At 47.4% G+C, this 27,157-nt stretch overlaps 2 protein-coding genes and 2 long non-coding RNA genes across 4 annotated transcripts in view; 3 read left to right on the top strand and 1 right to left on the bottom strand.

The window, feature by feature from the left end:
* The window catches only part of LOC115485380 (serine/threonine-protein kinase PAK 3-like), a 13,497-nt gene extending 12,128 nt beyond the window's left edge, over positions 1-1,369 (top strand). The window contains exons 2-5 of the mRNA XM_050987355.1: positions 212-311; positions 593-789; positions 886-1,023; positions 1,268-1,369. Of these exons, the coding sequence (XP_050843312.1) occupies positions 212-311; positions 593-789; positions 886-1,023; positions 1,268-1,369 (537 nt within the window). The remainder of the gene's footprint in view (positions 1-211; positions 312-592; positions 790-885; positions 1,024-1,267) is intronic.
* Positions 1,370-4,784: 3,415 nt separating this feature from the next.
* Positions 4,785-11,744, top strand: LOC115485137 (serine/threonine-protein kinase PAK 3-like). The gene is made up of 12 exons (XM_030237460.2): positions 4,785-4,863; positions 5,799-5,836; positions 6,279-6,401; positions 7,364-7,508; positions 8,171-8,234; positions 8,852-8,900; positions 9,210-9,322; positions 9,575-9,692; positions 10,430-10,529; positions 10,811-11,007; positions 11,104-11,241; positions 11,486-11,744. The coding sequence occupies exons 1-12, from the start codon at positions 4,785-4,787 to the stop codon at positions 11,585-11,587; spliced, it is 1,266 nt and encodes a 421-aa protein (XP_030093320.2). The 3' UTR covers positions 11,588-11,744.
* A 6,745-nt stretch (positions 11,745-18,489) lies between these two features.
* LOC108962981 (uncharacterized) lies at positions 18,490-26,554 on the top strand. The gene is made up of 4 exons (XR_001991723.2): positions 18,490-18,574; positions 19,176-19,322; positions 25,608-25,659; positions 26,361-26,554. It is a non-coding gene; the product is annotated as an uncharacterized LOC108962981 (long non-coding RNA).
* On the bottom strand, positions 22,128-26,376 carry LOC127061063 (uncharacterized). The gene is made up of 2 exons (XR_007780490.1): positions 26,278-26,376; positions 22,128-25,727 (listed from the first exon to the last, which is right to left on the bottom strand). It is a non-coding gene; the product is annotated as an uncharacterized LOC127061063 (long non-coding RNA).
* Positions 26,555-27,157: the final 603 nt, after the last annotated feature.

The following is a 27,157-nucleotide window of genomic DNA, read 5'->3' as shown; positions in this document are numbered from 1 at the left end:
TTGGAAGCCCTGATGCCTTGGCTTGGAAACCTAGATAAAACTTCCAAGAGTGTTGAAGCAGCAAGCTCTTCTTTGTGACAGCACCATGATGCTGTGCCCTGGCTCCCGGTTCCCATGAGGAAGCTGTCCATCGCGTCGAGCTCTTTCCTTTCTGGCGGGATGAAATCAGATCCTGCACGTTAACTTTCTCTGCCTCCTTTTTCTCTCTCAGTGCCTGCAAGGACTGCATTTCCTTCATTGCCGCCAAGTCATCCACAGAGACATCAAAAGCGGCAATGTTCTTGTGGGCATGGATGGATCCGTCAAGCTGGGTGGGTATCCCTGCTCGGGTGCGGCCTTTGCAGCCGGTGCTCTGGGGCTGCCTTTTGGTGAGTGCCGCTCGGCCAGGAGCGACGCTTAGCCAGCGCGTGAATGGTCGGGGTGTTTTTGAAGTGGCCAATGCCTTCTTTCCCTGGCCCCAGCCCCGTGGAAGGAGAGCTCGGCTGCTTTTTCAGCTAGACTCAGCATGGCCTGGCCAGGCTTGGAGTGGGCAATCCTTTTGGCTGCTTTGCCAGTGGTAGCTGGCTTTGACAGGCTTTGTTGTTCTCCTCAGCTGACTTTGGCCTTTGCGCTCAGCTCAGCCCTGAGCGCAGCAAGCGCAGCTCCAGCGTCGGCACTCCCAGCTGGATGGCACCGGAGGTAGTGAGAGGAGAAGCCTACGGCCCCAAAGTGGACATCTGGTCCCTGGGGATCATGGGGCTGGAAATGGTGGAAGGGGAAGCTCCTTACCAGCGGGAAGCCCGTCTCAGGGTAAGGTGCAGCTTAGAAAGAGGGCTCTGTGTGGACAGAGCTGATGTGGCTAGCAAAGGAGCAGCTCGAGTGTCCTCTTGCATCCGTGTGCTGTAGGTTTTTGAACTGATAGAAAGGAACGGGCCCCCAAAACTGCAGAACCCCAAGCACCACTCGGCTCTCCTGCGCGACTTTCTCCGCTGCTGCCTGCAGGCAGACGAGGACAGGCGCTGGTCTGCCCAGGAACTCCTGCAGGTAAGAAAAAGCAAAGGGCCCAAAAGCCCTGTCAGCTGAGAATGCCTTCATGAAGGAATGAGGAGGAGTGTGGGCCTCGGGGCTGAGACGGGTGCCAGGACAGGAAGGCGCAGGAGCACATGCTGCCCTCGGTGCTTGCTCTTGGTGTGTCTTTCTGGTAGCCAAGGAGTCCTGCTTGAGCCCGTGAGGATGTGATCTTGGAAAGTAAGGCTTCCTTTCTTTGTTTTCTCTTTCCTCTGGGCAGCATCCCTTTGTGACCTCAGGCGATCCTGCCTCCAGCCTGGCTGCTCTGATCACCTCAGCCAAGCAAGTGCAGGAAGACTGGGGAGGAGACGCCTGCGCCTGAGGAGGCCCTTGTGCGCGCCGCCAGCTGAGAGGAGGGAGAAGGGCATGTGTCATCACCAGGCAGAGTTTCAGCCCTCCCCTCAGTTTTAAGAGGAGTTGGGCTGCAGATAGGAATTTCCTAGTTTAGGTGGTAGGTTAGGTTAGGTTAGGTTAGGTTAGGTTAGGTTAGGTTAGGTTAGGTTAGGTTAGGTTAGTTTAGGTGTCATTTAGGTTCAATGTAAAGCTCTGTTGGATTTTTTTCAAAAATAAAAATTGTTCAGTTTAGATAAAATTTTCAAACTTTAGGACATGTAGGTAGCAACTTTGTAGGACTATAGAAGGTAGCTAGCTTAGATAGTAGGGGATTATTTAGCTTAGACGAGAGTATTGTTAATTTAGGCAAGCTCTGAGGTATCTTTCAAGTAGAAATGAAAGAATTGTCACCGTAAGAACTAAGCTGTGAGAGGAAAAGCTGGGCTGCAGCAGAACTGGACCCTGCAGGCGCTGCAAGCTGTCAGCCTGAGCAGGCCACCTGCAGGACCGAATGCTGCAGAGGCAGAAGTAGGGAGGGGATACTTTGTTCCAACCGGAGTGACAATAAAACTCTAAAGTATGCCGAGTGTTGTAAGACTCCCTTCCTTGCCGTGCTGTAGCTAAGTGGCCCAAAGAACAGAAGCCCAAAGAACATCCTGAGCCAAGCAGCTTTGCTTGCCTGAACTGGGGAAAGCAAGTACAGGAAGAGCGGAGAGGAGATGCCTGCGCCTGGGGAGGCCCTTGTGCCCTGCCAGCTGAGTGGAGGTGTAGACATGACATTTTCTGAAAAATCCCTTTGTCAGGAGGCTGAGAGGTCTCAAGAAGAAAATGTAAACAATAATGGTCTGCTGCTGTGGAATGCAACAGGTGGCATCTTTGATTGGTCTCATGAGCTTGTTTCTAATTATTCCCAGTTAATGGCAGTCCAGCTGTCTCGGGCTGTCTGGTCAGTCACAAGATTCTATTATCATTCCATTCTTTCCCTTTCCTTGCAAGCCTTCTGATGAAATCCTTGCTTCTATTCTTTTAGTATACTTCTACTATATCATTTTTATAGAAGATGTGTCATAAAAGAATAAATCAGCCTTCTGAAACATGGAGTCAACATTCTCTCTCTTCCCTCATCTTGGGACCCCGGTGAACACCAGCACAAGGAGGGAAAAAGGGAAAGGGTCATCTTTAGGGAGAGCTTCAGCCATGCTCTGAGTTTTAAGAGGACCTGAGCCATAGATAGGAAATGTAATTTTTTGAGCTTTTCTTGGCAAGGCTTTTTTTAGTTAGGACTATGGAGCTTAGAAAGCTTCCTTCATGATGCACTGCTTGGATAAAAGAGGAGTATTCCTGATGTGGGGACTCTCAGAATTCTCCTGGAAGGAGAAAGGAATGGATGGTCATAAGAAGAATGAAGCTACCAAAAAAAGAAGCTGGGTTTCAGCAGATGTGCTGTGAGCTGTCAGCCTGAACTGGCCACCTGGAGGACAGAAGGATGGAGATGGTGTGGATGGGGAAGTAAGCAGAAGATTCTCTCTTCCAGCCCTTGGCTTCAGCAGGACTGGCAATACAAACTCGAAAGGCTGCAGAGGCCTGGAATGTTCCCGCCCGTGTCACGCTGTGCCTAAGCTGCCCGGTGCTTTGGAAGCCGTGCACTCCGGGCGGGCTGTCCCGTTCATGGCTTTGCTTGTGAGCGCCCAAGGCTCTCCCTGTTCACAGAGGGTCCCTGCCCCTGCTCCACACACCCCCTGTCAGCTGCCCCACAGCACCCCTGCTGCCTGGCAGAGATGGTATTCCCGTGTGTGCCCTGCTGTCCCTCAGTGCCAGCCGCAGCTCACAGCGGGGCAGGAGGAGGGGCCAGGCCCTGCTTGTCACCCCTTGCTGGCAATCACTTGGTATTGAAAAGCAAAGGAGGGCTGAAATGGCACATCTTCCTAACAGCGCCCTCTCCTAAACCTTTGGGGCACCAAAGCGCTCTGCTCAAGGGGCTCTCAAAGCCAACGGCCGGCTTTCTAGGCTGAGGCATCATGCTTCCTGCTCTAAGCCCTCCAATTGGCTGGGTAAGGTCAGCTGACTTGGAAACAGGGAAAATGAGATGCTTTCAAATGAAGGGAACTCTTCTGGGCAACAACTGCAGTGTTTCAGCAAGCGAATTCCAAGGTAGTTCTTGGCCGTTCAGCTATTGCATTGATTTTCAAATGCCACCCTCAGCATTCCAAGCGGGAAGAGCCCAGGGTAAAGCTCCGCTCAAGGCACTGTGCTGTCTGTTATCAGAGGACACGTCTGTGCTGAGTCCCCAGGAAAGGAAGCTTAGCCATGGAGGGTGATTCCACGGGTGAACAGAGTTGATTTGCAGAGCAGCTGCGTGCACTTTTTTCCTCCTCTCACCCAGTATTTTCTTCCACTTTCAAGATGCCTTCTGGGTCTGCCTCAAGATTTTGACAGGGAAGGGAATGACTGCAGCTCATTTGTACTGGCATGTGGCTGCCCAAATCTCTGCAAGGAATCTCACAGGGAGCATGGAGCTCGGGCAAACATCCGTCACCCTGCGGCTTTGGACTGTTCCAAAGGGGCCTCCTTTGGGCTCGACATTTGCAGGCCATTGCAGAGCCGTGGGCCGCAAGCTGCTGCCAGAGCTCCAACACAACACAGGTGTGGCAAGAACCACAGCACAGCTCTTCTGGATGTTCTGAGAGTTTCAGCTGCCAGAGAAACAGCAAGCAGGACGCGAGGAGCTTTGCGTCAAAAGCTCCGCCAGCGTCTCCCTGCCACAACAGAGGGAGGCCAGCCTCCAAAGCGAGTCAGAGCAAAGGTCAGCATGCACCCACGTGCTCAAGAAGCCACCGCAGCCTACAATGCTCCCTGACATTTATTCTCTTGGCTTCTTTTGCCCCCCTAAATGTCATTGAAGAAGGGAGGCCTTTCAGAAGCAACTAAGATGCCACCTAGAAGAAGCACACTTGCTTTTCGTCAAAGCTTTGGGGACCAAAAGTCATGTTTGCTTGGATTTCTTGGATGCTAGGAGGGCTGGCTCATTGTTCTGGCCTCCCCTGGGATGCCTGGAGCAGTGCCTTATGGAGCGTGAGGTCATTTTCTGCTGCTTTAGGACTGAGGAGAACTTGCCAGGCCTTTCTTTTGCATCAGCTCTGCAGAGGGGTTGGCTGGCTGGGCACAACAAAGCCAGGGCAGCTGCCATTGTGAGGTCAAGGGAGCGGTGCCACCTCACAGTGCCGTCAGCACAGCGTTGTCCCGGTGCGCGCAAGGCCTGGTTGTCCAGAGCAGCTCTTGCGCTCGCTCCCTGCAGGAGGATCCTTGTGATCAAGGAGTTCTCAGCAGACGGCCTGCACCCCGAGAGGAGCCTTGCTTTTCCCTTGGGTGGCATTCAGCGTGCAATCCCGCACAGTGCTGCCAAAATGATCGGGCAAGTCTGTGCCGCGGTTTGCACCGTCTTTACTCTTGCCTATTCTGCCTACTACGTGACCCAGCTGACTCGTAAGTAAAGGTTCATCCCAGGGCTGGCATCACCTGCCTTTTGCTTGGCTCTGCTCTTTATGCCGCAGCCAGTTGATTTGGGAACAAAATGGCCGTGAAGATGCCACCCCTTTGGTCAAGCTCCTGCCAGCAGCATCAGCTGGAAAGGGGCTATCTGTACTGGGCGGCAGGCGCAGAGGATTTGCAGCGTAACCTGCAGCGGTTGCGCTCCCGCGCGGGGAGAGTGCGTGGCAGTGGAGTCTGTCATTTCCTCGGCTTGCTGCTTCAAGCAAGACGAGCTGCAAATTGCAGACTCTGAGGAGAGATCCTCAAAAGCACTTCTACCAACTCTGGGGTTTTCTCCAGGAGTGAAGGAAAGCAGTGTTTGCCCCAAATTCTGCCACTTAGAGGCCTTGGCTGTGTGACTCGAGCCTTTTCTGGTGTGCCAAGTTTGCGATTCCCTTGGACATGCAGCAAAAAATCCAATGCGGTTCGGCTTTGCTGCTGAAGCCGGGAGCAGTTGCTGGGCTGCTTCAGCAGAGAGCTGCCAGAGCGAAGGGGCCCCTTTGTGGAAGCTTTCCTGGGCTGTCCTCTTCAGCCAGTTGATGGGAATTAGTGCATGCCATTTGAAAGAATCTCTAGGTAAAATGCAGGAAAGAGAGGAGGAAAATGCTGCTTGAGCTGCTGGGCACAAGGGAAGCTGAGACTGTTCAAGAACAAGGGGCATTTCCATGGCCGTGTTTCTATTTCTCTCCTGGCAAGAGAGGCCCAAATGCAGACAGAGCCTACCCGAGCGTCCTTGTTGTTCTCTTGCTTGCTCTGGGAAAGAGCTGTTGCTCCTGGAGGAATGCTGGGAAAGGGAAATGCTCTCTCTTGGGACGGACTTGTGCTGTGGCAGTCGCCAGCACAGGCACTTTTCTAAGGGCCTCTGGTTCCTTTTCCCTCGCTGGCTGCAGGTCACCTGGCACGCGGCTGGAGACGAGCCTGTCCTCTGGTGAGTGTCAAAGGAAGCTGGGACCCTGCTGGTGTGTGAGAATTGTGCGGCAATTCTGCCAGCTTGGCCTTTGGCAGGAGAGTGCAGTGGAGTACCAACGTGGGAGGCTGAAAGAAAGGCCAAGTGCCTGCTGGCATCAGCAGTAGCAAAGGGAGCACTGGCTGTTTGCTGATTTTCCCAGGAAAGAGCCTTTCAAGAGATGAAAGGCAAGTGAGCCAGCTCCAACGTATCTTGCTGCTTCTAGGCTGCAGGGAAGCTCAAATGCACAGCAAGAGGGAGTAGCACCTGATTCAGCCATCTTCCTGGGCTTTTCATGACTCAGAGTCCCGCTTGCATCAAAGTGGATGGTTTGCCCTTCTTCTGGGTCCTTTCCCAGCTCAACAGAAAGCAGCTCCTCAGGGACTGGCTCTTGCCCGTCTCTCTCACTTGTGTCCGTCTGCAGGGCTCAACAGCAGGGTCAGCGACTCCTCTGGCTCCCTCTGTTACTGAGGAAGAGGCTGAAGAGGAGCAAAGGAACATCAAGCCTCCAGCTGCTGTCCCTCCACAGCCGGAACGTGCAGAGCCAGTAAGTGGCAGCTGAGCTTGGCGCTGCCTTTGCTGCAGGGCCAAGCTTCAAGCTTTGGATGGAGCAGCCCTCGTTGCCGGCGGCTGAAGATGCTGGGGGCTGCGTGCCTGCCGTGACGTAGTGCTGCTACAGGCAAGCCAGGGAGGCCTGGCCAACGGCTTCTGAGCTTTCACCTTCAAGCATCAATTTGCTGGGATGCTGAGAGGGCCCGAGAATGTCTCTTGGCATCAGACAAGATGCAGCATTCCATTATTCCCAGGGTATGAGTCGGCCCCTTGTGCCCATTGTCAAGTGCAGCCTGCCCGTGGTCAGCAGGCAGAGCGGCCCAAAGACGCAGCTGACAGCCTTGCGGGGTATTTGGGAGCCAGCGGCCCCTGGAAGGGACCTGCCCTCTCCATGGACTAATTAGCTGCAGGCACAATGTAGGCTGTGCAGGGCTTCCACGCGGTCAGAGCGGAGTTTGGAGAGGAGAATCCTTCTCAGCTCTGCATTGTAAAGGGCAGGTGGGCCTGGCCAGGGCTGGAAGGCGGCTCCGAAGGGCCGCTCCCTAAAGCCTGACATAGAGAGGGCAAATCCGTGAAACAGATCAGAGAAGGGACATGCTCCGGCCTTCTGAGCAGACAGTTGCATGCCAACTCCGGGGCAATTTCATTGCCCGGGTAAACACAGGAGGAGGAAAGCAGCAAGGCTCTGGGCCTGTGATCCGGTCTCTTTCTGGATCTTCACAGCCCCATCACTACCTTGTTGCCAGTGTCTTGCAGGAAAGCTGAAAAAATGGAGGGAGGTGGACATGAGGGGCTGGATCAAAATAGCCTTTGTGCTTTTCCCATTGACTTGGAGAAGGGGACACGGGAAAGGGCCCAGGGGCTGACGACATCTTCCGAAGGCCTTGCTTGTGCCCTGCGCTCCACGGGGCCTCTGTGCCAGCCACCCTTCTGACGGGCAATCCTTTCTTGTCCCAGCTCAACACCCGCTCTGCAATTCAGCCTGGTGCCGCCGGAGCGGCATGGCCTGCAGCAGCCAGCTCACCTCCGGCTGCTGGCACTTCATCCAGCGGCACAGCCCAGCAGCCCGAGACGAGAGAGGAGCAGGGCCCGAAGACACTGAGTACGTCCGGTGTATTTCTTGTCTGCCAGCGCCGTGCGCGGTGTGCGTGTCTCGGTGCAGGCCGCGCCAGAAGTTCCCCCCAGTCTCAGAGGCCCTTCGGCCCCTCTGCAGAACCTGTTGTTGTGCTTGGAGGCAGCGCGGGAGCGCTCAGGGAGCTCCTGCTGCCTGTGAGGGCGGCTGGGCCTGGCTTGGCTCTGCCTGGGCTGCCTTCTGTGCCCAAGAGAAAAGCAGAGATTTTTTTCTGCTGGAGCAGAAGGCTGGCACCTAGCAAGTGCGTGGACCCCAGGGAGCTCTCTGGCCCCAGCTGTTTTCTGGCTCTCGTTCTCACTCCTCCTGCGGCTCAGACACTTTGTGCTTCCAGGTGGCCCTGCCAGTGATGGGGGGTGTGTGTGCAGAGGCTGCAAAGGCTCTTGCTTACCTGTTAGGGCCCCGCTCTTAAGGGCTCATCATTTTGGCTTATCAAGCTGTGCTTGAAAGAAATGAAGTCCTCCTAGGGAAGGCCACCTGATGGAAGGTGGAGAAGATGGCCCTCCCACTTGCTGGTCTCAGCAGCTGGAAGCCAAGGGTCCCAGAGCTGCTGGCAGTGGCCCTGAGTTTGGGATGGTCTGGGGAGAGGCGTCTCTGCATGCAAGTGAGCGCCCTGCACTGCTTTTGTCTTTCAGGGAGCATTGTGAGTGTGGGCCAGCCAATGAGCAAATACACGGCCTTTGAAGAACTCGGACGAGGGTAAGTGTGTGACGTCAACTCATTTCACAAAACCGCGGGCCAGGTCTTTGGCTGGTGCAATATCAAGCGTGAAGTCTGGCAAGCTCCTGTCATGGTCAGACTCTGGCTTTACCTCCTGTTCCCTGCCAGCACTGCTCAGTCAGAACAATCCAAAGGCCTCATCAAAGACAAGTTGACGCTGGCAATGTCTCGCTTGCAGCACTGAGGAGCGGGAGCTGGAGCACCCCCTGCCAGTGCAGCTGAAAGAGCACCTTGCCATCCAAGAAATGTCAGATTCTCAAAGACAGTGTTCTGGCTAGAATTTTTCTCAATTTCTTTACGCACACCTGCATGCACACCCACGCGAGAAGAGAGTTCCTCTTAGGTTTGGAAGTGACTGAACTGGGCGTGTGCCTTGGAGATTTCCAGCGGCCCTTGGTCTTCATGCTGGACCTTAGTGTTCCCTCGGACACCCTGCCCTGCATTGGCAGAGGGCTCACGGGCTGACGTGCTGAAAAAGAGAGGCCGCAGCCGGGCATTTTCTAAGGCGTCCAGGCAGCCTGGGGAGATCCCTGGCCTAGGCTTGCTTTCAGTGCCAGGGCTAAAAAAAGCTGTTTCTGCTGCTGTTTTCTCTCTAGGGGGTTTGGAGCTGTTTATAAAGCCCTTGACACCAGCAACGGACAACAGGTAAAGTGCTAACAGCCCCATGGCATTTTGCAGCTCTGGAGCGCTTTGCCCGCTGCTGTGAGCTCTGCCTGCAGCTTTGGGTGGCCGCTCCATGTCTGCAGCAGAGGCTGTTCCTCTGAAGTACCGTCTAGGCTCAGGGTGCAGAATGCACTTGGGATGGGCTTTGGTGCTTCTGCTAAGCTCTGCTGTCTAGTAACATGGCACTTTGGCACAGCTGGCTGCCCCATCGCACAAGCACTCGCTCTGTGCTCCTTGTGATCTGGAGCAGGCTGCGTCTTCTCAAGGTAACCGTCGCCCATGTCATTTTAGGTGGCCATCAAGATCATGTCGCTTGGGGAGGAGATGTCCGAGGAGCTGGCTGCCATTGAAATCCTGGCCGTGAGGGACAACAGGCATCCCAATATTGTCACCTACTTTGACAGGTTGGCATTATTGTCATGGCAATGAGCTAGTGCAAGCCAGGAGAGACAATGCCCTTTGGTCAGCGGCAGAGAACGGAGCTGATGATGATTTCTCTGCTCGTCTCCAGAGGGTGGGAGGAGGTTGTCCTGCTGTTCAAGAATCTCTTGCGGCACACGTAGCTTGTAGAGCAGTTGCAAAAGGCTGGCTCAGGCCCTCGGGTGACTGAGCAGTGGCCATTGCTCTCTGTCCATGCCGTGGTTTTCTTCTTCCAGCTACCTGGTGGATGCGGAGCTCTGGCTGGCCATGGAGTTCATGGACGGCGGCACCTTGTTTGATGTGCTCCGGGCAGTGTACCTGGAGGAAGGACAGATAGGTGCTGTCTGTCGGGAGGTGAGGCATCCCGCTTGTGCTTCCCCGGGCCTGCCCAGGATGCTGCTTGTCAGCTGGAGGTTAAGGACAGCAGAGATTTCTTGCTCTCAGCATTCTTTTGCTGCTGTCACAAGACAGAGGAGAAGAAAGAGCACGGGAAGGGAACTGCCTGCCTGTGTCCCCGCACTCCTTAGTCTCTGGTCCTGCACTCTTCCATGCTGTCTGTCCTGTGGCACTGGTGCTCGCTCACTCGCTTGGTTTCATTTGTTTCCTCTGCTCAGCTTGGCCTCGGAATGTTTGCTTGGAGCCTCTCTGTCCTACATTCCTTGCCACTGGAAGGCAGCATGCAGGTGGCATAATTTCAAGCTAAGTGCAAAGAGCTGTCCTCAGCTTCAAGGACAGCATTGCAGCCCGGATGGCCATGGATTTGGGAACAAGTCTAAGGTGCCGCTTCCTCCTCTGCTGCCACTAGGCTTCCCCAAAAAGCTTTGCCTTGCCGCCTCCCAGCCAAAGGTGACGCGCTTGGTACCGAAGGCCGGTGGAACTTTTGGAAGCCCTGATGCCTTGGCTTGGAAACCTAGATAAAACTTCCAAGAGTGTTGAAGCAGCAAGCTCTTCTTTGTGACAGCACCATGATGCTGTGCCCTGGCTCCCGGTTCCCATGAGGAAGCTGTCCATCGCGTCGAGCTCTTTCCTTTCTGGCGGGATGAAATCAGATCCTGCACGTTAACTTTCTCTGCCTCCTTTTTCTCTCTCAGTGCCTGCAAGGACTGCATTTCCTTCATTGCCGCCAAGTCATCCACAGAGACATCAAAAGCGGCAATGTTCTTGTGGGCATGGATGGATCCGTCAAGCTGGGTGGGTATCCCTGCTCGGGTGCGGCCTTTGCAGCCTGTGCTCTGGGGCTGCCTTTTGGTGAGTGCCGCTCGGCCAGGAGCGACGCTCAGCCAGCGCGTGAATGGTCGGGGTGTTTTTGAAGTGGCCAATGCCTTCTTTCCCTGGCCCCAGCCCCGTGGAAGGAGAGCTCGGCTGCTTTTTCAGCTAGACTCAGCATGGCCTGGCCAGGCTTGGAGTGGGCAATCCTTTTGGCTGCTTTGCCAGTGGTAGCTGGCTTTGACAGGCTTTGTTGTTCTCCTCAGCTGACTTTGGCCTTTGCGCTCAGCTCAGCCCTGAGCGCAGCAAGCGCAGCTCCAGCGTCGGCACTCCCAGCTGGATGGCACCGGAGGTAGTGAGAGGAGAAGCCTACGGCCCCAAAGTGGACATCTGGTCCCTGGGGATCATGGGGCTGGAAATGGTGGAAGGGGAAGCTCCTTACCAGCGGGAAGCCCGTCTCAGGGTAAGGTGCAGCTTAGAAAGAGGGCTCTGTGTGGACAGAGCTGATGTGGCTAGCAAAGGAGCAGCTCGAGTGTCCTCTTGCATCCGTGTGCTGTAGGTTTTTGAACTGATAGAAAGGAACGGGCCCCCAAAACTGCAGAACCCCAAGCACCACTCGGCTCTCCTGCGCGACTTTCTCCGCTGCTGCCTGCAGGCAGACGAGGACAGGCGCTGGTCTGCCCAGGAACTCCTGCAGGTAAGAAAAAGCAAAGGGCCCAAAAGCCCTGTCAGCTGAGAATGCCTGCATGAAGGAATGAGGAGGAGTGTGGGCCTCGGGGCTGAGACGGGTGCCAGGACAGGAAGGCGCAGGAGCACATGCTGCCCTCGGTGCTTGCTCTTGGTGTGTCTTTCTGGTAGCCAAGGAGTCCTGCTTGAGCCCGTGAGGATGTGATCTTGGAAAGTAAGGCTTCCTTTCTTTGTTTTCTCTTTCCTCTGGGCAGCATCCCTTTGTGACCTCAGGCGATCCTGCCTCCAGCCTGGCTGCTCTGATCACCTCAGCCAAGCAAGTGCAGGAAGACTGGGGAGGAGACGCCTGCGCCTGAGGAGGCCCTTGTGCGCGCCGCCAGCTGAGAGGAGGGAGAAGGGCATGTGTCATCACCAGGCAGAGTTTCAGCCCTCCCCTCAGTTTTAAGAGGAGTTGGGCTGCAGATAGGAATTTCCTAGTTTAGGTGGTAGGTTAGGTTAGGTTAGGTTAGGTTAGGTTAGGTTAGGTTAGGTTAGGTTAGTTTAGGTGTCATTTAGGTTCAATGTAAAGCTCTGTTGGATTTTTTTCAAAAATAAAAATTGTTCAGTTTAGATAAAATTTTCAAACTTTAGGACATGTAGTTAGCAACTTTGTAGGACTATAGAAGGTAGCTAGCTTAGATAGTAGGGGATTATTTAGCTTAGACGAGAGTATTGTTAATTTAGGCAAGCTCTGAGGTATCTTTCAAGTAGAAATGAAAGAATTGTCACCGTAAGAACTAAGCTGTGAGAGGAAAAGCTGGGCTGCAGCAGAACTGGACCCTGCAGGCGCTGCAAGCTGTCAGCCTGAGCAGGCCACCTGCAGGACCGAATGCTGCAGAGGCAGAAGTAGGGAGGGGATACTTTGTTCCAACCGGAGTGACAATAAAACTCTAAAGTATGCCGAGTGTTGTAAGACTCCCTTCCTTGCCGTGCTGTAGCTAAGTGGCCAGTCCCTTTCAGAAGCCCAAAGAATATCCTGAGCCCAGTAGCTTTGCTTGCCTTATGTGTTGAATGCTTGTAGGAAGTTCAGACTATTCTGCGTAATGAACACCATCTAATGATCTCACACTCATGACAACATGAGAAGTCAGGTTTGCTGTCCTTTTTGGGCGTCTTGCTGAGATATGTTAAGGTAATCAACAGGAATCAGCATTTTGTTCCCACCCTTCTCTCACTCTCTCCCCTGTGGAATGTAATGGCATTCTCATAGCGGCATTTGGCCTTTTCTTCCTGTTTCTCTTTTCCCCATTTTCACCCCCGACCCCCAGGGACCCTCTGGGCCAGCCTCATTCCCCACAGGTGTGTGCAGCCACCAGGGCCTCCTGCAGAGCCCCATTCCCACTCTTTTCCCTCCTTGGCCTTTTTGCACATCTGGGCCAGCCTGCTCTTGCCAGGTGTTGGACACTCACACAACCTATCACACCTGTCAGTGACCAATGTGATGGAGCAGCCCCTGCTACCCATGGATCACCACTCCGGCACTTTTCCCACCAAGCTGTGGCTCCATTTCCACTCTATCTGCTGCGATACGCACAGGGAGAGACTGCTCAGGGACTGGATTCTCTTTGAATGGTGCCCACAGGCCTGATTTCCACACCTCTCCATTCCTCTTATGCCTAAGACTGCCTCAGCCTTCTAAAACCAATTTTTCTTAGTCCAATGTCTTCCTGTGCTTTACTTAATGTAAGCAGGAGTACACAGTTTTAATTGTCTTTATTCTAAAATTAATAAAAATATGTTGAAAGTACTCCTAGAGTTTGACATTTAAAATTTGAAGCAACTTCAAAAAGTAGAAAAGCCTTCTATGCAGTTTTTAAGTTAATTTGCAAGTTTCCTTCCTCTTCACTCAGTTTTCAGCATATCTGTTCATCTTCCTTTGCTGTCATCTTTTAAGCTTCATTACTTGTCTGTAGATGTGTAAAAAACCCTGTAAACCTGATGCAAATTTACTACACTTTGTATTTTTCCTCTTCTGGAAAAGCTGAGGCTCATGTGACCTTCTTCTGTGATCTAGGCTTAGATTCCCATCATGGCTCTGGCTAAGAGCAGAACAAATGTAATTTTTTAACTGCTATTAAAATCTGCTAACAGAAGTCACAATTAGAGCTAAGCATGATGCTTCTCTCCCTCTGTTGAATACACATCTTTGTGTCTAGGCCCGGTGATTTCCAGGAGCACCTGGAAAAGCAAGGAGAAAAGTCTTACTATTGCTGGTTTTGACATTGATTTTTTGGTAGTATTTTGATCTATATCTACAGTGATCTACAGAAACTGGGTCTTTGACACAAAATGTCTTCAAGCAACATTTCTAAGCATCGTGGGGATTGAAGTCGAGATGCTAATGAGTTGTGGTTTGTTTTAACTCTGTGTAACATATCGTACAATATCACAAAACATTATTTTTGAGTGTTTCAGGCATTTAAAACTTAGGCTTATTCCTGCCAACACTTTTCTTTCTTCCCTTCAGAAATCTGCATGTCCAGGTACTAATTTCTTTCTCAGTTTGTTGAAAAGTTATCTGTTATACAATACCTTTTTCTGACCCAGAGATGGGGCAAATGAGAGGCGTTCTAAAAACTTGTACTCCATTTTCAGTCTCATGAGAAGGGTGAGACAATACAGATGTTATTATTCACACCATCACAATCAGAATCCAGCTATTTCCTAATTACAATACACCATGAACGTTTCTTGGCCTATCACAGCTTTTTGCCACACCATGCTGGAGATGCCTTAAAGCAAATAATCTCAAACTACCCCTCATGGGTCCTACTACAATGCATCTTTCACAGTTCTCTTTCTTCAAAGTATCTAGGCATATTTGCAAGGCCATCTTTTGAAACTTTTTCAAGCTCCATTTCTCTCCCAACAATATCTGTCCTATTCCATGGCATTTCTAAATCAGCATTTCTTGTCTCAAGGTTTGTATACATATGCGCACTGTGTGGGCCTTCTGTCAGGGCCTGAGAACTCTCTACAAATCCATTTCCCACATTTACCAATATACATGTTTTTTGCTTTAGAGTCAGCCATTGAAATAAAAAATGAACACATATAATGAAATTTTAAGTTCTGAAGGGTAGTGTATGTGCGGGTGGGGAGAGAGAAAAGAAGGGAAATTATTTAAAAATAAACTAAATTTTAAAATTGAGCCCTCATCAAGTATTCCAGCATTTGGATATGAAACTAACTCTCCTCCTTTCTTGGTCACAGCCAAAAAAAAAAAAAATTTGATTCTTTCATGTTATGAGCTACACAGAGGAGTCCTGGAATTTTCTGTGAATTTGCCAAGGCTTGCTACTTCCTTGAGGTCCCTTGTCTTCCCGAGAATGTGATACCTTTGAGAGTATAAATCTGACAGCTGGAAAAATTCTCCTTCTTTCTTGTTTTCCCTCTAAGAATTCTGTGGAGGATCTACAACACAACCTATGAGAATGTACCTCTTTAGTTTTGGATTGAACAGGCCCAACCTTAGATCATAAGATGCCTATTGTTAATATCTTGGCATTAGGGAGTAGTGTTTGTTTTGTGTCGTTCTAGTCTAAAATGGAAGCCTTGAACTGAAAAAGAATTTTAAAAGTCTAGTGCAAAGTCAGTGACTTGAAAGTTAGTGACTCCAAGTGGGTTAGCCACTCCAAATACCCACTTTGCAGACACTCAAGCTCGGAAGTGTTTATTTTTATTACCTGGCCATGTTTTATCTAGTTGTAAGAATTTATCTTATTGTTAAATTGTTAAGGTATATATATGAAGTATATATACCTTATATATATACTCTATCTGTAGTATATATAGTATATATACTACATAGTATATATATTTCTGTGCTAGAGATCCACAATCCCTCTGAATTTTCATTTGGGTGGTGTGTTTTACTTGTGACTCTACTGTTCAGTACTGACTGGAAAAAACACACCTTTTCCTCTTACCCGTCAGTGCGATAAAGCCTTCATCCTCTGTGTCCCAACACATGGAGAATTGAATCTTAGCTGAAACTTAGCAGATTGAAAAGTACACAAATGACTGCTTTATTCAAATCCAAACTCCATTTTATATGGCTCCTGATTTTTTTCCTAAAATTTCTCTTACAAATGTCGTAATTTGCTGCTAAAAACCATGAACATATACAATTTAGTTTTGCATTTAGGTATGATGAATGATAAAGGCAGACCAAAGGAAAGTATCAAAAATTAGAATAAAAGAAAATAAGGGTATTTTCACTCCCTTTTATGCCCTTGTTACCCCCAATTTTGGCTCGATGCATTCTTAAGTACACCCCATTCTGCTTCCTTTTGATTGATGTATAAGTACATGACAGGAAAAGTAGTTTCTCAGCCTTTTAGAAATGCAAACTTTTTCCCTAAAGATTTTGGGATTTTCACTTTTCTTTTCTTCTTCTTTTTTTTTAAATAAAGTTATGCATGACTTAATAGAAAACAAATGAGAAGAATCCATTTCATCAGTGTTAGAAGCCAACTTGATGGGGTGAAATTTGGGATCTCTCTCTGCTGATTCTGGAGAGCAAACAGGACTCGTGTGTATCCATATAATTTTATCTCAGAGCCTTTTCTTCAATTTTTTTTTTTTTTTTTTACTGATATTTAGGCATAGGTTAGGTTCCTCAGATAGTGGCCTACAAGGAAGAATTTCCTTCTGCCACAGGAGTCAGTGCTCCTGCTGCCCCACCTTCTCCGCCTCCTTGCCCTGCAGCATGGTGGAACATCTGGAACCGCTGTGCCAAGGATCAGCCCAACTGCCCAACGGCCACAAACTGCCCAACTGCCCAACGACTGTCGTGCTATGCCTGTACCCTGTGGCCCACTGCTTCTACAGAACAGGCTGTGTTTGCTTTCACATCTCTCTGGGTGTTGACAAAGTTCATGTCTTCAATAGAAAGGTCTCAACATGGATGATAGGAAGGTACTTGTAGACTTTTAAATAAAGAGGGAGAGCTTTCCTCTACACATCGAATGTTTAACAAATTGTAAGCACTGCATAATTTTATGGATGGCAATCTTGTAATTGCTCAAATGAGAAGGGTTTTTCATCTGTTCTTTCACCTAGACTAAAACTGACGGAGAGAAGGAAAAGCAGTTTTTAGTGCAAAATAGTGCTCCAACTCTTCAGTCACCTTCCACTGTTGTTGTAGCAGAGCACAGTAACCATCATTCCACTGTCACTGTCTCTGGGAGTCTGCCACCAAATCAAGAAGGGATACAAAGCATCACAAGTGAAATGCATGGCACGGCAGAGGCACAGGATACTGCAGGGCAGATGCAAGATCTCCAGTCCCACAGAAATATTTCTTCAAAAGGTTTTGATGCCAGTGTCAGCTCCAGTAATGGTAATCAATCAGAGCCAGAGTATGCTGAAAATGCTAAAGGAAAGGGTAAAAAGAGCTGTCTTCAACCTAAGCAACTCTCATTTTACCATTGCACATGTATCTTCATTCCGTTATAGTTTTGCTGCTGAGAAGTGAATTTTTGTAGGAAATAGTAGCCTACTGTCTACTTCAAATGTGTGAAAATGGTGTAATCATCTAGTGAAAAAAATACAACTGCCAGGAAGTTTCTTGGCCTTTTCTTAGGAATTGTGATGGTTTCAATGAGGAAAAAAGTATATTAGTATGATGTTTTATACTGGACCTGAAAAGACAGGCCCAGAACAATCTGTAATACATTTTGTAAGTAATATTTATTGTAGCAAGATGAAAGCATTCTGAGTGCCCTGCTTACAAATCGAAGATGCTGTTTCTTGCATAAAAACTGGATTCTCTGTAAGCTATTTAATTTGTGGGAGAAAGTGCCAGTTTTTGCATGTTTGGGCAGCCATTGCCCCTTGTGAAGTCAATGTCCTGAAAAATGGAAATCAAGCTGATATCAAACACTGACCTTCTTAGCTGTGTTTCACATTCATGTGATTTTGAGATTCATCCTGAGACCACCAGAGAGAAGAGGATAATAAACACAGCCAACACTTATGCACATGATGTCAGCATACTGCTGCCTGCATTTTAACTGTTGGCAAGGCTGGATCCAAAAGCTGTTTTGTGAAAGTGACTGGCTCTTTTACAGTTCGTCAAAAATACAGGTGCTTTCACTGTGTTCTAGTGCCTGAAAAAGTTTTAACACTGAGGAAGAAAATGCTTGTCTGACTATGCTCCTTGTTTTTTTCATTGCAACAGACTGCAGTTAACAATTAACTGAATTTCCTCAAACTGTCCTTAAGGTGTGTTACTGTAATTCATCTGGAAATGTTGTTCTAAAAGAATGCAATAAAATGTGTTTCGTTCAACAAAGGTGAGAGTTTGGACAAGGTCCCTCAAAAATAGGCAGCCCTCAATAAATATATCTCTATTGATTTGTTAATCACAGATGTACATACTTTGAGAAAAATGCAGATAAATGCAGGCTTTTTTTAAATTGTTGTCATTATTATTTCCATTTCTTTCTACTTTTTGGGGTCTTTTTCCTCCTTTATAGTGTTTGGAGGCCAAAAAAACCTTCAAAATGCTCAGGGAAGAGACAGCTCCTCCAAAAAGCAGAAAACAAGCCTCAAAACATCTGTGAACATCAAAAAGAAGAATAAAAGTAGTAAGTACAGCAGCTCAGTGTGAAATAAAATGTATGAAAGTACCATGTCATTTGTTTGAAATGAATATTAAAAAGGTGAATAGGAGCTAGGATGTAATAATCAGTCTTGCAAAGTCTTTTAAAGACTATATAGCTCCATAAGTAGAAACATGTGGATAATTTTGGCACCTACATGAACACATTACAGTGCCTCTTTGCCTTATTTTCTGATGCAGGCAATTTATTTATGGCTGTGATACTAAAGCAATAAGTGCACTGCTGTTGTGATCCAGTTGGAGAGTAGAGTGGACTATGGCTATACGAACCTTGAGCAGCTGGATCGTATTCAAGAATCTCCTTCCAGGAAGTGTGTCCCTACCCTACCTCCTTATGTTCACGCACACATACATTCAGTTAAATACCTGCCGGTTTTTTGGGATGGATTGTGGAGCCACAGTCTCCTACTTTTATCTACCTTCTCGGTCTGTAGGACTTTGGTTCCCATAAATCCACAGAACAGATCTGAGTCTACGTGCCCAACAACTAACTGGCCGGTATTTCCAGGGCAAGGTTTCCCTTTCCCAGCATGCCAAAATTAAAGGGGCCCCCTTTAATTACAAAATTAAAGACCTGGTTTGTGGTCCTGTACCTGGGCACCCGTGATGCAGAGAGCTGTGTGCCAAACTGCTACACCAGGATGGATTCTGTCATGTTAGAGTGAGACAGCTCCTGGTAAGCTTTGGGTTGGGTGGAAAAGTTGCTTTGTTTTGTAACCATCTACCTTCCCACAGGAAAATGTGGGCAAAGTGGAGAGAGGGAGTCTGATCTAAAAGAACATGATTATCATTTGCCCAAAGGTTGCAAATGGAGTTTTCAAGTGTGTAAGTATCTTCTTTGAAACATGCCTCTAGTGGTCTTGTGATATACTATAAGAAGGCTTTAGGAATTTTCTGGTTTTGAGGATTTTTTACTTCTAAAATCACTCCATCCCCAGTTTGCTTAATTTTGCCACATATGCTGGTAGTTTTCCTTATTGTTTTTCACCTTGTTCTCTGTTTCTTGTTCAGCCTCTAAGATTATTAATTTTTAAATCTTCCCCTTCCATTTTGCCATAATGACCAGGACTTGTTTAGTATTTCTTGTAAGAAGAACTTTCAGTGTGTTTGTGTCAGTCAAGATAGTGATAATAAACAGCAGTTGCTGTTTCTCAGCTTTGTTGTCTGCTACCTTAAAGCACATCACTAAGATTTGAGTAACTCCCCCTTCATTGAAGCCTCAGGAGGCTTGGGAACTCCTGCAATGCAATAATTAACAGAAGTTGTTTAACTTGCAGCTGACTTGCAAAATTTGAGTAGCACCGAGCGCATAACAGTTCTCCAAGCAAAAATGCAGGAAATCCGGAAACGCTACCGGTTGCTGAAAGCTGAGTTGGCTGCCATCGACCGGACAAAGCGTTTAAAGAAAAAAAAAGAGCTGGAAAGTAAGTGCTGGGGACTAAGACCTACTTTTAGAGAGCTAACTTGCATGTCATCTTACTAAGATTTTAACAAGAGTTGGGTAATCTTTAGGGAGATTACTGCTGTTAGAGTGTTTTTGCTGTGTTTCTGAAAACACTGGATACAGTTATTTTATGACCTTTAGAAGGTCCAGACCAGATCCCAATGATGATGTAAGGGGAGAAACATTAACAAGGTAATCAATCTAGTTAATTCTGTTAAGGCAGAACTATTTTATACAGGAAATAAAATTTTCTAAGCAGCAAACAAAGTATGGGTTTTAATAACTTCTCATTTTTTGTCAAGTTAGATACATTTCCTGTAGCATTGCCTGTGTGCCATTTCCACTTAGGATTGGGGGTTTACTTCAATAGTGTAAGGGAGACAATCAATAAAATGTCTCAATTTTCTGAAACTGCCACATCTTGCTGCAGGAAATGTTCTAGTGTACTGTCTGCCAAGAGTGTTAAAAGGATCATTTTTTCCATGTCTTGTTCACGCATGCGTCTAAGAGTTCACTGAGTACATGAAGAATGACTGAAATCACAGTAAGATTTTATAGCTTCAGCCATTGCAAGGGAACTGCCGTTCCTACTTGGTTGCCAGAGGAGGTGCAGATTCAGTGGTGGGACAAGGTCCTATCTGCGCCGACTCCCAAAGGAAAGAAAGAGAATAGCTGACTTGCTGGTGGGTCAGGAATAAGCTCTGGTGTCCCCTGGCTGGGCTCATGGTCTGTGTGGCTGGTCAGTCAGAGCTTTAAGGGGCAACTCTGCCAAAACTGGGGGAAAGAGGCTTTTTTTTTCATCACTAGGCATTAAATACTGAAGTCAGTATATATGTCCTCATTTTGACTAGGACAGGGTTAATCTTTTGCAGTATCCAGGAGGAAGCATGGCTAGGTTATTCCATACCACCTCACATCACTGCCAGGAGCAGAGAAAAGTGACTCTCTTCTGGAGAGGGGTTCTTCTGGTCAAGAAAATGTGGCAAAGGGAGCTGTCTAATATTGTTTATTATCTGGGGTTTTTTTCCATGTGAATTGTTTCTTTTCTTATACCCACTGACATTAGTATTGTTGCTGTTACCATTTGGTTTTGTATCTCATTGCTCTTTCAACTAAGTTGTTCTTATCTTAACCAAAGGCCTCCAATACTCCTCTCCAGCATGCTGCAGCAGCATGGCGGAGCAAGAGAGAACAGTGTGTAGTTTGGTAAAGTTTCAGTGGGGGCACTGCAGTAGAGAGTATCATTCATAAACCACAAAAGCCTTATGTGTCTTCCAGTGTAGGGACTGAAGGGTTGAAATAATAGATCTGGCCAGTGTGAGCTGGAAACAATTTGCTCCTAAGCATTAGTTGTATTATGTACTGAGCCACTGGTAACAATGCTGCTTGTTCTATTCATGTGGGTGTGCTACCTAACCCCATGGTGGGCTGACCCTGACTGGATGCCAGACATCCACCAAAGCCTCTCTATCATCCCCTCTGCAGCTAGACGGGAGAGAGAAAATATAACAAAGGGTTCATGAGCTGAGGACCAAGAGAGATCACTCACCAAATACTGTCACAGGCAAAACCAGCTAGAATTAGGGATATTAATTGAATTTATTACTAACAAAATCAGAGAAGGATTACAAGAAATAAAACAAAAACACCTTTCCCCCACCTCTTCCCCCTTCCCAGCTCTACCTCCTCCTCTTCAGCATCACAGGGAGACAGGGAATGGACAGTCAGTTCATTGTGTGTTTCTGCTGCTGCTCAGGGAGATGCATCCTTCTCCTGCTACAGCATAAGGTCCCTCCTGCTGGAGACAGCTTTCCATGAACTCCTCCAATGTGAGTCTATTCCATCGGCAACAGTTCTTCACAAACTGCTGCAACAGGGATTACTCTTCCACCGTGTGCTTCAAGAACAGGCTGATCCAACATGGGTCCTCCAAAGGGTCACAAGTCCTACCAGGAAATCTGCTCCAGTGTGGGGTCCTCTCTCCACAGGTGTGCAGGTCTGTTCTAGGAGCCTGATTCAGCACAGGCCTCCCATGAATTCACAGCCTCTTCTTGGCATTCTCCTGAGCGTGGCTCTCCTCCACAGACTGCAGGTGGATCACAATTCACCACATCCTTCCCTACTTACCTTGGTGTCTGCAGAGTTGTTCCTCTCAAATATTCTTCTGCTCTTCTCTGGCCACAGTTGCATCTTTGCAAAACCATTTTTTTTTTCCTTCGTCTTGAATATGTTGTTGCAGAGGCATTACCGCAATTTCTGATTGACTGAGCCTTGCCTAGTGACACAACTGTCCTGAACCTAGCTGGCATTGGCTCTGCCATAAAGCGAGGAAGGTTCCAGCAGCCCCTCACAGAAGCCATCCCTGTATCCCCCCAGTACCAAAATCTGGCCAATAGAAACTAAATACGTTTCCATATACATACTGTGTTCCCATTGCGTTTCTCTTTTTCGAAGCATGGAGAGGGATCAGGATTGCTCTGTTGCATTCTCTGATATCAGCTCATAACATGATAATATCAAGGGTCATTTGGGATGTGTATTCAGTGTTGCTCTCCCACATTAACTAAGGTGTTACCCTTGGGAGTCCATTATTAAAAGTATCCAGTCTATGGGGGGAAAGAGGAGGATGATTTTCCCCAACCTTTCGCCTCCTTTTACCCTTTCATGCCTATTACAACAGCTTTTAAGAATTCTGAATTCCCTTCAGGTGTTAAGGAAAATATATTCTCATTGCTAGGTCTGCTAGGTCTCCTCAGTGCAGTGCACACCATATTTAGAGCCAATAAAGATTTCTAGAGAGTTTATTAAGAGATCTGCCCTGAAGTGGGATAGTAATGAGTGGCATGGAACGTAGGAGGACACGAGCCAGTGTTGGGAGGACTTCTGCAAGGGTTTAGCAGTTCACCTGTGAAAAACTACATCACTTTAACAATCTGATAAAGTGATGACATATGTCATAGAAAAATGCTGTAGTAGCTCCAGAGAGGGACAAACTTACACAGCTGTGTAAGTTACAGTGTTCTGTCCTGGCTACTGTTTACCGGACACTGCTCAACAGTAGACATCATCATTCCTAGAGGTGGAGAAAGAAAGCAGACCAACAGGCACCATGGCCACCCAAACTGCTGCTGAACCAGAGGAGCAACCCATAGCAGTCAACCCCATACAGAAAAAGAAATCCAACATGTAATCAATTCACTGCATGAGGGATGAAGAGGAAGCAAAGCCCTCAGAACAGGAGAAAGAGGCAGGGCCAGAGATAATCACCTGATCCCAGTCCTCAGGTGAGCTGTGAGATATACAAATAGATTTCAACCACTAGTCAGGAGAGCCCCTGGTGACCTGGCTGCTTTAATTCTAGAATGTAATTGCCTGTGATATGAAATTGCATGGCAGTGAAGCGAAGCAGCTGGGATCTCTGTCCTGAAATATGGTCATTGACAAGAGGATTGAGAAGAGCACAGAAACTCTTAAGCCACTGGAGACAGTTTGTGTCAAGTGTCAGGGAAAGGTATTCTCTCAAGGATGATCTTGCCTGGTCTCTCAGACGACCTTTTGCTGTGGGACTGCTGAGGGTTGAAGAACAACAGGAACTGATGGCTACTACAACAGTGCAGTGTTGGCAATATCACACCAACCAGGACTCCGTGGCCCCTTTCCAGGAGATGATCTGAGAGCTGGAGAGCCAGGGTGCGGCAATCCGTGTTTTTCCTGGGCCTTATATGAGTCCAAATCCGGCTAGCATAAGACTCTAGCCCACACGGATCCACATAGACAAAGGTAAAAGAAGAGAGGCGCTCTTCTCCACGTGGGTGCAAGTATCCTGTTTATTGGCTTGGGGCAGGACACAGGTGATGGGTCACCCAGGTAAAAAAGAGGGCTTGGAGCTTTCACACAGGAGGTTTTATACCCTAGGGGGTGAGGGGCGGGGGAGAGAGAACCGGAGCCAATGGGATACCACTGGGGAGGGGCGAAGCACCTGTGAGACAGACCAGGTGTGCAGGGGGGATGTGTGAGGGGGAAACCATCTGATGAGGGAGGGGGAACCCGCCACCAGTGCAACAACTAAATAAACTATTTAGTGCAATACAACACCAGGGAGTGGTCAGCAAAATTCACTGACCCTTTACTAGTCCTATGTGGCCAATGTGTAAGCCCAGTGGAGAGTGAAAAGTGACAACGGACTGTTGCTCCCTGGGTGGAAACACAGCCCGACTATTTGCCATAGGCTGATCCAGGCTGCACTAAAAAAGGGGGAGGCTCCAGAACTCTTGTAGTACATCAGTGATATCGTATGGGGCAACACAGCAAAGGAAGTGTTTGAGAAAGGGGAGAAGCAAATCCAGATCCTCCTGAAGGCCAGTTTTGCCATAAAGCAAAGCAAACTCAAGGAATCTGACCAGGAAATCCAGCTTTTAGAAGTAAAATGGAAAGAAGGATGTCATCAGATTCCAATGGATGTGGTAAACAAACAAGCAGCTATGTACCCACCAACCAGCAGAAAGCAAGCACAGGTTTTCCTAGCAGGTTTCTGGAGGATGCATATTACAGATTACAGTCAGATTGTAAGCCCTCTCAATATTATGTGACATGGAAGAAGAATAATTTAAAGAGGGGTCCTAAACAATAACAGGCTTTTGAATTATCTAAACAGGAGATTCTTCATGCAGTAACATTTGGGCCAGTCTGGATAGGAGCACATGTGAAAAAATTGCTGTACACTGCAGATAGGGAGAATGGTCTTTCCTGGAGTCTCTGGCAAAAATTCCCTAGGGAGACTTCAGGACGACCAGTGAGGTTCCAGACACAGAGATATAAGAGAGCTAAGGCCTGTTATACCCCACCTGAAAAAGAGATCCTGGCAGCTTATGAAGGGTTTTAAGGTGCTTTGGAAGTAACTGGCACCAAAGCACAGCTCCTTCTGGCACCCTGAATGCCAGTGCTAGGCTGGATGTTCAAAGAGAATGTCCCTGACACACATCATGGCACTGATGCTACAAGGATTAAGTGAGTTGTGATGACCACCCAGCAAGCTCAGTAGGAAATACCAATCACCCAGGGATCTTGGAAATCAAGGAAGCCAAACATTTTGGACTATCATCAACAGAGGAGGACGAAAGGGTGACGTATTGAGGAGGCCCCACCATATAGTCAGCTACCAGAAAAAGGAAAATGGCTTCATCACTGACAGTTCCTGCTGTACCTTGGGGATAAATAAAAAATAGTTAACTGCTACATGGAGTACTGCATGACAGGACAAGGTGGATCAAGTCAATTTGCACGCCGGAAAGCCATCCAGATGGCTTTAGATATCACTCAACAAAAGAAATGGCCAGAGCCCTACCTCTACACTGACCAATGAACAGAAGCAAATGCTCTGTAGGGGTGGCTGGATCAATAGAAAAACATAAATTAGTAGAAAAGAGGTTAACCCGTCTGGGCTGCTGAAGATTGACAAGACATCACTGCTTGGAGAGAAAAGTTGGCTGTAAAAGCACATCACGTAGATGCACACGCACTTGTGAGCTGGGCTACTGAAGAACATCACAACAATGGACAGGTGGATTGCGTTGCCAAGATTACAGTGTCTCAGGTATATGTGGACTAGCAACATAAGGGTGAATTTCTTGTGGCTCATTGGGCCCACGATACTTCAGGTCATCAGAGAAGAGATGCAACAATACAGATGGGCTCGGGACTGAGGGGTGGACTTAACCAAGGACAATATTTCCCAGATTATCCTTATTATTAGCTGTGAAACATGCACTGCAATCAAGCAGGCTGAGTAAAGCCTCTGTGGTATGGGGTACAATGCCCAAAGTACAAATATGGGGAGGCCTGGCTAGTCAGACTGCACTCCCACAAAACTGTGAAAGCAAGCGCTATGTGCAGACAAGGGTGGAATCCACTACAGGATGGCTGCAGATGTACTCTATGCCCAAACACCATCTTGGGTCTTGAAAAGCAAGGCCTGTGGTGACATGGAACCCCAGAAAGAGCTGAGTCAGACAATGGGATTAATTTCAAAAGTAGTCTCATAGACCTCTGGGCCAAAGCATAGTATTGAGTAGGTATCATATTCCTTACGGTGCATCAGCCTCTGGCATGATCAAAAACTGTGCACAGTTTGGGAGAGCCTCAGTGGGGCACTGAACTGACTAACATTCCTAAATCATGACAATATACCAGTGCTTACTGAATGGAAAAACATTTTAACTGCTTATTTATAAATCCTGATAACCTGTGTTTTCCTCTTGCTGTGCAGGGGCTGCTGCCACATCAAGTTCTTCACCAGATGGAATGCCAGGGGAATGCAGGTGACAGCAGGACTTGCCAAATCACTTTGCAGTTAATGGCGGCTGAAGGCCACTCTTTTTAATCAGAACTGAAAACAAAATATGAGGATCCATTAAAAGAAGCACAGAAAACCAACCAACCACCAACCAAATACTAAATAATGTTTATAGGTTTGAATTAGATTTAAAAATGTTATTCTGGGTTTTGAGAACCCTTAATTGGATTAAAACTCTAGTACTTTGCCATATTAAAATGTATTTTAAAATTTTGATTAAATACATTATAAAGAAAACAGCTAACAAAATGTATTAAGTAATGATGTATGAAGATTGTATTCAATCTGCTTGAAGTATATCCTCATAATGGATTAAAGAGGTATATTTTTGTGTTTTCTTGCAACTGTTTTCCTAGGAAAATAACAAATACTTCATTTGTAATGCTTATTTTGAGCTTCTAGAAGGCTTCAAGAGAATGTGATCTTATAAAAGTTTATCGAAAAAAGCCATGAAAGATACATTAGGTTTTGCAGAAATGGAGAGTTCTGCAATATATTGTACAAATATAAGCAAGGACATCTGAAATAAAATGGCACAGTCTTTGAATTCCTGATTTTGTTTCTAACAGTTTAATTAACCAACCATAGTGTCTTCATGAAAATGACATCAACTCTGCAGAATCTCTGGATAAATGATTAATTCAAATCCATTCTCTCTTTTAGCAGAAAGCAGAAGTGTGGCCCAGCATTAATGCAGCATCTGTCAAAACAAAGTTGAATTTTGATTCTTGTTCATTATGGTAGTTTGAAAATGTCAAAGCAAGCTCCTGAAAATATTTGCTGACTCCTTGTATCAACTCCCTCGAGGTCAGATTCATTGGAATTGAAACTGGAATAAATATTCTAGTGTTCTCTGCTTACATTGTGTCTGACTGTAGTTCAATTGACCAAAATATTGTTATACCTCCAAAATGACACATTACTGATGAGACTGCTAAATCAGTGATAAGCTTTGGAAGCACTGACTGTGTTAAGAATTACCAGTGACCTGGGACAGACAGGAGTCATTGTAATAATTTCAGCGAGGATATTATACCCAAAACAGAATCAGCAAGTATACTGAAATAGTAGGCAGAAAGGAACATTCTCCATATTAAGACAGATAGCCAGGCAGTAGAACTAATGATCACTGCAACCCATGCTATCCTAAAGAAAACAGAAAGCAACACAAATAAATCTGAAGAGAATTACTGCTGTGCATGTCATAACTGCAAAGTTATTTAACCTGACAATTACCTTGCCCTAAACTTAAAGCCCCATTCAGTTTTCAATCTTTTAAAGTCTAAGATTATTATTTTAAATTACCTACATGCGGTGGCACCCTGAATAATATTCTGGAGAAGAACAGTGTCCACAAGAAGACAGTGCAGCATAATTAAGCACTTGGAATTCTAGGGGAGGAAGAACAAAAACCAGCACAACTTATTGACTGGACAAGCTTATTACCTGCACTTCCAAAGCAA

Source organism: Serinus canaria, chromosome Z (genome assembly GCF_022539315.1).
Source record: "Serinus canaria isolate serCan28SL12 chromosome Z, serCan2020, whole genome shotgun sequence".
In the NCBI taxonomy this organism is placed as follows: domain Eukaryota; kingdom Metazoa; phylum Chordata; class Aves; order Passeriformes; family Fringillidae; genus Serinus; species Serinus canaria.
This window is presented reverse-complemented; position numbering and strand designations above follow the sequence as displayed.